Source organism: Phacochoerus africanus, chromosome 4, assembly GCF_016906955.1.
Source record: "Phacochoerus africanus isolate WHEZ1 chromosome 4, ROS_Pafr_v1, whole genome shotgun sequence".
Taxonomy (NCBI): Eukaryota; Metazoa; Chordata; class Mammalia; order Artiodactyla; family Suidae; genus Phacochoerus; species Phacochoerus africanus.
This window is the reverse complement of record NC_062547.1, coordinates 63,295,240-63,307,929: the sequence shown is the minus strand read 5'-3', so window position 1 is coordinate 63,307,929 and position 12,690 is coordinate 63,295,240. Positions and strand designations below refer to the sequence as shown.

The following is a 12,690-nucleotide window of genomic DNA, read 5'->3' as shown; positions in this document are numbered from 1 at the left end:
GGGACGGCGATACTTTAGAAATGGGAGCACCCCAGGGCCCGAATCAGGCACCGGGGCTGGGAACCGGGCCGCGTGCCAAAGGCAAGCACCTCACCTTCAGATAGCGTTCCAGCTTCTTGCTGATGAGCTTGTTGTTAAGGATGCTGCGAGCCACCATGAGCGAGGACTTCTTAGACTGCTCCATCATGAGCTGCGGGCAAGGCAGGCAGGGCTGGAGAGGCTGCTCCAGGCATCCAAAACTCGCCCCATTCCCACCAAGCCAGATCGGTAAGGGCCCACTGATAACTGCACACCTCTCCACCTACACCTCGGGGCTCAGCACCGCCAATGATTCCAACCAGATTTCGTAGGTCTGTAAATGTACCCTTGGGTACAAGCTTGATTTCCCTTCTACAAGCATGGAACCATGACCTGATTTGATCCTTGCCCAAATGCTCCTCCATCTTTCCATACCATACTTACTTACTGTATGTAACTGTAACTGATTAAAGACATGTCTTTACAGCTGTACTGCAGAAATCTGATTTGCTTACATAAAAATTATAAGCAGTGAACAAATTAAGAAACCTATTGAAGACCAAGTAAATGTGCAACCCCTAACAAGGGGCCACCTGCCTTAATATGCAAGGAACTCTCTAGGATAAACGAGGATATAAAAGCAGGAATATGAATGTCAGTCAGTGTATTTAAGTAATATACATACATTTTTTTATTCCATGGGATTCCCAGGATGAAGAATTATACCCCCAAATGGGAAGGTTAAAAAGAGACACTTAATACTCTGCAGGCGAGAGGTTCAACTGTTTATTTTCTGCAAATCAGCTTGATAGAATGTATCAAAAGTAAAAGTTTCTGGAGTTCCCAACCTGGCTCAGTGGTTAACCAACCCGACTAGGATCCATGAGGATGTGGGTTCCATCCCTGGCCTTACTCAGTGGGTTAAGGATCCACTGTTGCTGTCAGCTGTGGCGTACGTGGAAGATGTGCCTTGGATCTGGTGTTGCTGTGGCTGTGGCATAGGCCAGCAGCTGTAGCTTTGATTCAACCCCTAGCCTGGGAACTTCCATATGCCATGAGTGCAGCCCTTAAAAAAAGCAAAAAAAAAACAACAAAAAAACCCTCAGTAATTCCTTCTGGAAATCTAGCCTAAATTTAAAATTGGAAGCATGCATGTACACTGGCTGCAGTGAAAAACTGGAAAGCACCTAAATGTTCTCCAGGGAAGAAGTGGTTAAATACATCAGACATTAAAAAGAACACCATGCTGTCCTTAAAATAGGGCTCATCTCTCCCCTAATATAAGAAAGATAGAACAGTGTGCATAGCATGCCAGAACCTTTTTGTCTAGGATGATTTACACCAAAATGCTGCAGGACTTTCTTGGTGGTGAGAGTAAAGGCAACTCTTAATTTCATTGTTATAAAGGTAATGCAGCATAAAGCCATCAACAGGGGGTAAAAAAAGTTATTGGGAGGGTTGTGGGGGGAAAGCTGACCTCCAGAACCCATATTCAACCCTAGCCAATGCTTTATATACCACGTTCCAGAAAATCATCTTTCTATTCCCTTTCCCCACCTTCACCATTTTTTCTCTACACATTTTTCTTTACTACACAGGAAAAAAAATTAACAGACCTCATGCCTGCTCAAGATGAAACAAGTTAAAGATGCACAATTAGGATACTATTACAGACTAGTTCCTCTGTAACTTTCTCACTTGCCAACACATTATCCTTCCCCCTCTTGGTGCACAGATGGACACACCAGAATGTCTCCCAATTGAAGCACATTGATGCTGTTTTCAGATTTTTGCTACAATAACCAAATACCACCAGAATAAAATGCTTCCACGCTGGTGCTTTTAATTCTACCAAACAGGTTTCTGAAAGTGATAGTGCCTGAGTACTCTGAAGAAATAAGTTATGCTTCTTTCACCTGTACTGAAACAATGTACTTGTCCTCTGCCTGTCAGCATTAGATGTTAGCACTTTTACTGCAGGATCAAAGAGAGAAGAATGTATGTTGCCTCTAGTGGCATTTCCCTGCTCATAGGGAATTCAAAACACACATTGGGCCAACTTGCCCAGCATTTCTACAAAGTCGTCATCTCTCACATAGTCTCTGGGTTTCCTAGCTTGTTCAGGAAGGCTTCTTTTAATATCAAGGTAAGCATTTCCTAAATTTTGTTCTCCTACCCACACACACACTTAAGATTTTGAGAATTCAACTTTCCAGAGTGTATATGAAAAACTATTGTTTCTTCCTGTTGAACTGACATAGAGATCTACAATCCCTTATCCACAAATCTGAAATCCGAAAGGAAAAGTTTTCCACCTAAAATTCACTTGGTGGCAAAATATGACATTATATATTTTTTATTTTTGACATTATATTTTTATACCATCTTTATTTATCCCATTTAAACAAGTCACTTGAAGAATTATTGATGGTTCAATTACAAAGGCACGTTCCCTGATCCTGCTGGAGATGTTAGCGATCATATCATGTAGCTGTTCTGAAATCCAAGTTATTTCAAAAACATCTGAGTTTCCAATAAGAGACCTGTACTGACTTTAATACTGAGTTCCAAAACACTGAGATCTTTCATTAGACTCTATTCTGGTTCCATGTTTTATTACTATGCCAATATTACCTGTTTTCTCTCTCTCTTTTTTTTTCCAGGGCCGCACCCGCTGCATATGGAGGTTCCCAGGCTAGGGGTCGAATCAGAGCTGTAGCTGTTGGCCTACACCACAGCCACGGCAACACCAGATCTGAGCTGTGTTTGTGACCTATACCACAGCTCACGGCAATGCTGGATCCTTAACCCACTGAGTGAGGTCAGGGATGGAACCCACATCCTCATGGATATTAGGTCGGATTCATTTCCACTGAGCCATGACAGGAACTCCATTATCACTCTTTTTCAATTGCATTGGCTCTTGTATAAGTTATATCTGTTGTCACTGCCCTTTGTATAGTTTTCTTGGAGCCAAGATTTAACTCTACAAATAAAACATTTTAATTTGAGCCAGTCTTCCTCTCCAGATTTTGACTGCAACTGCACTGTCTACATTAATATGGAGAGACTTGGGAGTTCCCATCGTGGCTCAGCAGTAATGAACCCGACTAGTATCCACGGACTCAGGTTCGATCCCTGGCCTCAATCAGTGGCATAAGGATCTGGCATTGCTGTAAGCTGTGGTGTACATTGCAGACATGGCTTGGATCTGGCATTGCTATGGGTATGGTGTAGGCCAGTAGCTACAGCTCCAATTGGACCCCTAGCCTGGGACTATCCATGTGTTGTGGGTGTAGCCCTAAAAAGATTTAAAAAAAAAAGGGGGGGGGGCTGGTTTTTGCTTTGTTATTAAATCTCCTATCTAAGAACACAGTACTGGAGTTCCTGTCGTGGCTCAGTGTAAAGGAATCTGACTGGCATCCATGAGGATGAAGGTTCCATCACCGGCCTCGCACAGTGGGTTAAGGATCCAGTGTTGCTGTGGCTGTGGTGTAGGCTGGCAGCTTACAACTCTGATGCAGCCCCTAGCCTGGGAACCTCCATATGCTGCAGGTGCGGCCCTAAAATAAAAAGACCCCCCCCCCCAAAAAAAAGAAAAAAAAAAAGAAAAGAACACAGTACTTCCCGCCCATTCACTGAGGTCTTGTTTCATATCCTTGAAGTTTAAGATACCATACTTTTCTTCATTACATTTCTAGTATTCCCCATCTATGTTTCTAACTAGGTATTATTACTTGAATGGAGAAAAACTATTACTTTTGATATATTAATTTTGAATCCTGCCTTCTTACCAAATTCTATTAATTCTAAGAACATTTTTTGTTGAAATCATTCAGCTTTTCTAAGAATATAATCACATTATTTGCACATCAACAATGTTCGTTTCCAGTATTTTATACTGTTACTAGTTTTTTATTGAACCATTCTTGTATTCCAGAAGCAAATTTTACTTATAGAGTTACACATCTGAATCTCTACTAGTTGATAAGTAGTAATTTTAGTAATATTTTACTTAGCACTTTATATATATATATATATATATTTTTTTTTAATTTTAGGGCTGCACCTGCAAGACAAGGAAGTTCCCAGGCTAGGTATTGAATCAGAGCTACAACTGCTGGCCTGTCACAGCCACAACAACACCAGATGTGAGCTGCATCTGTGACCTACACCACAGTTCATGGCAACAACGGATCCTTAACCCACTGATTGAGGGCAGGGATCAAAACTTCATCCTCATGGATCCTAGCCAGGTTCGTTAACCACTGAACCATGACAGGAACTCCAATACTTTTATTCTTTAATAAACTAATTTACAGTTTCACCTCATTAACATCCTTACCAGATTTCTAATATTAAGGTTAAAAGGGTTCCTAGAAATGAATCAGAGGATAGAATTCTGACATGGCAGCCTGAGAAGCTCCATGGACTTGATCCCTAAAGAAACAAAAAAACTATTAAAAAAAACCCCCAAAACAGGAGTTCCCATCCTGGCTCAGCAGTTAACAAACGCGACTAGTATCCATGAAGACGTAGATTTGATCTGTGACCTCGCTCAGTGGATAAAGATCTGGCATTGCCGTGAGCTGTGGTGCAGGTTGCAGATGAGGCTCGGATCCCACATTGCTGTGGCTGTGCCACAGGCCAGCAGCTACAGGTCCAATTCGACGCCTAGCCTGGGAACCTCCACATGGTGCAGGTTTGGCCCTAAAAAGACCAAAAAACAACCAAAAAACAAATAAAAAAAAACTATCTTAAGTCTTTGGAAACAGTATTAAAGACATATAGCAAATGAAGAAACATTTATTAAGAAAAAGCTACTACTAAAACTCAGTAAGGAGAGCATGAGTCATGGTGGTTAGAACATGGCCTGTTGCTTCCCTGCCTTCCACAGCTCAGCATAACAGAAACACCACTCTAGACAGTGCTTTCAAGGAACACAGGCCTCTCTCTCTACTCAGGTCATCTCCATTGAGGGATATATATTCCTAAGAGAGGCAGAATGTTAATGTTTCCCATCCTGCCTCTTAATTGCCTGCTGCTGAGGCTAAGTTCTAGGCAAATTCAGGTGAGAGGTGGGGGCTCCCTCTTCTATCTAGCTTCCACTCATGGATTGGAGACTTAACCTTACATTGTTCTAGCTCTGGCTTGTTCACAGAGCAGAGGTCCCATGCCCAGAGAGGCAAACCAAATCAAGTCAACTAGAGGCTATAGCTTTTTCCATACTGATCTCTTCTAAAACAGTGGAGTCAGTCCCACTCCTGGGAAACTATCCAGAGAAAACCATGACTCGAAAAGACACATGTACTCCAATGTTTATTCCAGCACTATTTGCAATAGCCAAGACATGGAAACAACCTAAATGTCCATCGACAGAGGAGTGGATCAAGAAGATATGGTACATATACACAATGGAATATTACTCAGCCATTAGAAGGAACAAAATACTGGCATTTTTAGCAACATGGATGGACCTAAAAATTATCATTCTGAGTGAAGTCAGTCAGTCAATGAGACACCAACATCAAATGCTTTCACTGACATGTGGAATCTGAAAAAGGACACAATGAACTTCTTTGCAGAACAGACACTGAGTCACAGACTTTGAAAAACTCATGGTTTCCAAAGGAGACAGTTCGGGGGTGGGGGAATGTGTTGGAGTTGTAGGATGGAAATCCTATAGAATTGGACTGTGATGATCATTGTACAAGTACAAATGTAATAAATTCATTGAGTAATAAAGAAAAAAAAAAAAAAAACCCCAAACAGTGGAGTTAAGAGAAGCACTCTTATCCCCACTCCCAGCTCAGAAGCCTGGGTTCAGAGGTTCTACCCAAAGGGAAGGGCATGCCTTAAAACAATGAACTCCCTAATCTCTTTCAAAAGGAACTTCTCTTTTTTATGAGTATGAGAAAGTTTGGAGTTTGGAGTTCCTGCTGTGGTGCTATAAGTTAATGATACAACTTGTCTCTGTGGTGGTGTTGGTTTGATTCCCGGCCCCATGCAGTGGTTTAAGGATCTGGTGTTGAGGCAGATGCAGCTCAGATTCAATCCTTGGCCCAGGATGTAGCGAAAGAAAAAGGCAAAAAAACCAGACAAACAAACAAAAAGAGTAGGGGAAGTTCAAGACTAAGGGCTCTCTCAAAACATTGGAAGGTATAGAGAAAAGCATTGAAAAGAAGAGTGGTAGATTTGATAAACAATACAAACCAAACCATGGTTCTTTAGGTTAGCAGAGAGAATCAGTAAAACAGACATGTATGAAGAGCCTCCCTGGGTTCAGACTAAATCTCAAGCAATGACTTCAAAAAACAATCCCCATAAAGGAGCCCAAATTTAATTGGAAAAAGAGCCATTTAATTGGATTAGAGCAATTAAAAAAATTTCTTTTTTTTATTGGCTGTCCTGCAGCATCTGGTATTCCTGGGCCAGGGATCAGATCTGAGTTTATTACATTTGTAGTAACACTGGATCCTTAACTCACTGTGTGGGTCTGGGGGAATCAAACCTGTGTCCCAGTGCTCCAGAGATGCTGCCGATACCATTGTGCCACCGTGGCAACTCCAGAGTAATTTAATGCCTCTAGACATTGTTGAAAACAGAGCAATCAGCCAAAAACTTGTGGAGATTAAAAGCTTAGTATAGTAAAGGAAAAAGACAAAGAGAGCTTTATCAAAACTGCCACCATCCAAGGGTTGCTGTGTACTGCCTATGGCTTCCTCTTTCAAGGCATAGTATCAGAGGCTTCAAACTGTTGGGATGAAAGACATTTCACTAAAACAATTTAACTAGTCACTAAAATAGACAAATAACAAGACCTGGAATGGGAGAGGACTAGTACCTAGAGCTGCCACAATATATTTCCTAAAATGTCTAGTTTCCAACAAAAAATTATAAGACATGCAAAGGAAACTCTGACCCACACCCAGGAAAAAAAGGCAAAAGAAACTGCTTGTGCCAGTGGCCAAATGTCAGATTTAACAAAGACTTCAAAGCAGCCATTATAAATATGTTTAAAGAACTAAAAAGAACCGTGCTTGAAGTAAAAGCTATGATGATACTGTCTAATCAAATAGAGAGCATCAGTAAAGGGATAGAAATTATGAGGGGCTCAAAAGGAGATTTAAATTGGCAGATTTAGCAAATCTGTAGATAGGTAGAGATCATATGGTTTGAAGAATAGAGAAAAAAGAATGAAGAAAAACGAACTGTCTTAGACAACCCAGGACATCATTAGGTGACCCAGCACATACATAATGAGAGTACCAGAAGAAAAGGAGAAAAAAAAAATCTAAAGAAATAATGGCTGGGGAGTTCCTGTTGTGGCTCAGTGGTTAACGAATCCGACTAGGAACCATGAGGTTGTAGGTTTGATCCCTGACCTTGCTCAGTGGGTTGAGGATCTGGCATTGCCATGAGCTGTGGTGTAGGTCACAGACGCGGCTTGGATCCCGCATTGCTGTGGCTGTGGTGTAGGCTGGCGGCTACAGCTCCTATTAGACCCCTAGCCTGGGAACCTCCATATGCCGGGGGAGCTGCCCTAAAAAGGACAAACACACACACACACACACACACACACACATACATACACACACAATTAAGAATGGCTGAAAACTGCCCTATTCTCATGAAAAACTTTAATCTATACATCCAAGAAACTCAACAAAATCCGAATAAACATAAAAAGATCCACAAAAAGAGATATTATAGTAAATACGCTGAAAGCCAAAGACAAGGGGAAAAAAATCTTAAATGTAGCAAGAGAAAAATGAATTATCACTTAAAAGATAACCCCAATAACATTAAAAGTTGACTCCTCATCAGAAACGAGGGCATACGACTGGGATAACACACTTAAAATGCTCAAAGAAAAAACTGTCAACCAAAAATCCTATTCCCAGAAAAGCAATCTTTCTGGAAAGTGAAAGTGAAATAATAACGATATTCCATAACAAAGAACAAGTGAGAGAATTTGTTGCTAGCAGACCTTACAAGAAATACCAAAGGAAGTTCTTCAAGCCCAAAGGAAATATCTCAGACAGTAATGAAATCCACATGGAAGAATAATAAAGATAGTTGTGTAATTAAAAAAGACATTATAAATGCGTATTTCTTTTCCTGTCTTCACAAATTATTTAAAAGGGAATTGTGTAAACACAAACGCGTGCACACACACACACACACACACACACATATATTTAAACATTAAAAAATTTATAGGAGTTCTCTGGAGTTCCCATCATGGCTCAGAGCTAACAAATCCAACTAGTATCCATGAAGACGTGGGATCAATCCCTGGTGTTGCTCAGTGGGTTAAGAATCCGGGGTTGCTGTGAGCTCTGGTGTAGGTCGCAGATGCAGCTCGGATCCCACACTGCTGTGGCTACAGCGTAGGCTGGAAGTTGTAGCTCCAATTCAACCCCTAACCTGGGAACTTCCATATGCTGCAGGAGTGGCCCTAAAAAGCCAAAAAATTATAGGAGTTGTCTTGGGGAACAGTGGGTTAAGGATCCAGTGTTGTCACTGTAGCAGCTTGGCTTGCTGCTGTGGTGCAGTAGCAATCCCTGTTCAGGAAGTTCTGCATGCCCTGGGCACAGTCAAAAAAAATTTATATGATATATATATATCGTTCTAAATATATATATATATATATCGTTCTAAATATATATATTTATATATGATATATATATATATCGTTCTAAATATATAAAAATAATTGTATTATCTGGCCTGTAACATAGAGAAATGTAATATAGTTGCCAATAACGGCACAGAGAAGGTGGGAGGAGTACTGGGCTATTAAGGAAATGACTATAGATGGTACTGCAAATCCACAGGAAGAATCCAAATGAAGAGAACCAGAAATGAGCAATAAAGCTAATGTAACAAAAGGTAGATGTATGGACTGTGGTTTCTCCCATCAGCGTCCTTAAAAGAAAAATTATGAAAATAATTAAACTGTATTACATTATTGGGTTTGTAATACATATAGATGTACTACTTTATATAAAAAAAAACCTATGTATAGATACATAGCAGTAACCTTATCTCACTGAAATTAAGTCATTGTATGTAAAAGAGAATTTGAAAAGTTAATTAGTATAAGGTAAGACATAGTGAAATCACTAATTAAAATGTGGAGCTTCCCTGTGGCAGAGCAGGTTAGAGATTCGGCATTGTCCCTGCAGTGGCCTGGGTCACTGCTACAGCCATGGGCTGGATCCCTGGCCCAGGAACTTCCACATGCCATGGAACAAAAACAAAATGTCGTGGTTTAGAGGTAATGAAACCCAACTAGTATCCATGAGGACATGGGTTCGATCCCTGGCCTCGCTCAATGGGTTAAGGATCCAGCGCTGCTGTGAGCTGTGTAGGCCAGCAGCTATAGCTTTGATTCAACCCCCAGCCTGGGAACTTCCACATGAAGCAGGTGCAGCAGCCCTAAAAAGACCAAAAAAAAAAGAAAAGAAAAAAATTAAAATGTTATAGGAGTTCCCGTCGTGGCGCAGAGTGGTTAACGAATCCGACTAGGAACCATGAGGTTGCGGGTTCGGTCCCTGCCCTTGCTCAGTGGGTTAACGATCCGGCGTTGCCGTGAGCTATGGTGTAGGTTGCAGACGCGGCTCGGATCCCGCGTTGCTGTGGCTCTGGCGTAGGCCGGTGGCTACAGCTCCGATTCAACCCCTAGCCTGGGAACCTCCATATGCCGCGGGAGCGGCCCAAGAAATAGCAACAACAACAACAACAAAAAAGACAAAAGACAAAAAAAAAAAAAAAGAAAAGAAAAGCTTCTTTCATCTTAAAAAAAAAAATTAAAATGTTATACTAAAAAAAACACTCAATACAAAAGAAAGCTGTAAAGGAAAACAGAGGAACAGATGTAAATCTAATAATATCAATAAGATTAAATGAGAATGGATTAGACAATCCAATCAAAAGTGAGAGAAGGGAGAGACTGTCAAACTGGATAGAAAAATATGAGTCAATGATATGCTATCTATAGGAGACATAGTTTAGACCTAATAGAATCAAGGATACAAATAAATGGAAAGGAAAAGGATGGGACGAGATGCATAAACATCAACAATAAGAAAGCTGAACTAGCTATATTAATACTAGACAAAATAAAGTGTAAAACAAAAAATGTTTCTCAGACAGGGATGTTTTATAATGATAAAAGGATCACTTCAGCAGGACGATGTAACAATTATGAGTAAAGGTTAACCTACTAACAGAGCACCAAAATACATAAAACAAAAATTGACAGAAATAAGGGGAAAAAAAGACAATTCAACAACAGCTGGAGATTTTAATATCCCACTGTCAATAATGCATTGCCATGAGCTGTGGTGTAGGTCACAGACGTGCCTTGGATTCTGGGTTGCTCAGGCAGTGGCATAGGGCAATTTGACCCCTAGCCTGAGAACTTCCACATGCCTTGGATGAGGCCCTAAAAAGACCAAAAAAAAAAAAAAGGAAATAAAAGACTTGAACAACACTATAAAACCAAACAGGCATAACGTATCTATAGAACACTCTACCTAACAATAAGATAATAGTCATTCTACTCAAGTGCACAAGGCACATGATAGACCATGTTCTAGGCCATAGAACAATCTTCAGTAAATTAAAAGGACTGAAATAACAGACTGTATATTCTCTAACCACACTCAATAAATTTAGAAATCAGTAACAAAGCAGTTTGGGAAATTCAGAAATATGTAAAAATTAAATGACCATATTGCTGAATAAGCAATGGGTCTAAGAAAAAGAAATCAGAGGGAAATTAGAAAATACTTGAGATGCGTGAAAATGAGAACATGATAAGCCAAAACTCATGGGATACAGTAAAAGTGGTATTCAGAAGAAAATTTACGTCATGTAGCTATAACTGCCTACATTAAAATAGAAAAATCCTAAACCAAGCAGAAGATTCAAGTGAAAATAATGAAACAAAGAACAGAAAAACAAAAGAGAAAAAAAAAATCAATGAAATAAATGTTTGTGCTTTTTAAGGATCAATAAAATTAATAAACCATTAGCAAGACTAACCAAGAAAACAAGACGACAAATTACAGGAATCAGAATGAAAGAAGGGGACTACTGATGCTATAGAAATAAAAAAGGATTATAAAGGAACACTAGAAATATACATATCTAATAAACTGGGTAATATATGAAATGGACATATTTCTAAAAGACAAAAACTATCAAACACTGACTCATGAAGAAATAAATCTAGGAAGTTCCTGTTGTGGCTCAACAGGTTATGAACCTAATATCAATGAGGATACCGGTTTGATCCCTGGCCTTGCTCAGTGGGTTAAGGATCCGGCGTTACCATGAGCTGTAGTGCAGGTCGCAGACTGGCTTGGATCCCGCATTGCTGTGGCTGTGGCATAGGCCAGCAGCTGCAGCTCCAAGTCAACCCCCACCCTGAGAACTTTCATATGCTGCAAGTACGCCCCCACAAAAGAAAGAAATCTAAATAGACCAGTAACAAGTAAAGAAACTGAATTAGTAATAAAAACAAAAAGCTACCCACCAGGAAGAGTCCAGGTGCAGACGGCTTCAGAGGCAAATTCACCAAATTTTTAAAGAATTAATACCAGTTATTCACAAACTCTTCCAAAAAAGTCCAACTGATTTTTTGAGGCCAGTATAACTTTGATATCGAAACCAAAGACATCACCAAAAAAAAAAAAAAGACCAATATCTCTTATAAACACAGATGTAAAAATTTTCAACAAAATATTACCAAGGCCAATTCAACAACATATAAAAAGAATTATATACCATGGCCAAGTAAGATTTTTTTCCCCAGGAATGCAAGGGTGGTTTAATACCTCTAAATGAATATAATATACCAAACCACCAGAATAAAAAACAAAAACCACATGATCATCTCAATAAATGCAGAAAAGTCATTTAAAGAAATCCAATAGCCTTCCAGGATTAAAACACCTAACAAGATACAAACAGTGAATTCAGCAACCAGATAAAGGGTATCTATGAAAAATCCACAGCTAATATCATGTTTAGTGGTCAAAGACTGATGCTTTCACACACACCCCACCCCCACCAAGGCCAGGAACAAGAAGATACTTCTCTTCAAAACTGTGTTGGATGTTCTAGCCAGGGCAATTAAACAAACAGAGTAACAGTATCCAGACTGGAAAGGAAGTAGTTAAACTATCTTTATTTGCAGAAGACTGATTCTATATATAGAAAGCCTGGAATTTCCTTGTGGCACAGTGGGTTAAGGATCTGGCATTGTCATTGTGTGGGTTTGACCCCTGGCCTGTAAACTTTCACATGCTACAGATGCAGCAAAAAAAAGAAAAGAAAATCTTAAGGAATCCACTAAAAAATAATTACAATTAATAAACAAATTCAGTGAGGTTACAATAGCAACACACAAAAATCAATTTATTTATTTATTTATTGGCTTTTTAGGTCTGCACCCAAGGCATATGGAGGTTCCCAAGCTAGGGGTCGAATCAGAGCTGTAGCCACTGGCCTATGCCAAAGCCACAGCAACACCAGATCTGAGCTGCGTCTGCAACCCACACCACAGCTCACGGCAATGACAGATCCTTAACCCACTGAGCGAGGCCAGGGATCGAACCTGCAGCCTCATGGTTCCCAGTTGGATTCGTTTTCACTCCG

The 12,690-nt window shown here is 40.0% G+C and overlaps 1 protein-coding gene across 3 annotated transcripts in view; it reads right to left on the bottom strand.

Annotated features, from left to right (window-relative positions):
* Nucleotides 1–12,690, bottom strand: part of AKAP8L (A-kinase anchoring protein 8 like) — a 37,543-nt gene that overhangs the window by 372 nt on the left and 24,481 nt on the right. For all 3 annotated transcript variants that reach the window (XM_047776754.1, XM_047776755.1, XR_007134430.1), the window contains one exon: nt 95–190. In XM_047776754.1, coding sequence (XP_047632710.1) covers nt 95–190 — 96 coding nt within the window. Of the gene's footprint in view, nt 1–94; nt 191–12,690 lie in introns of those variants that run through there.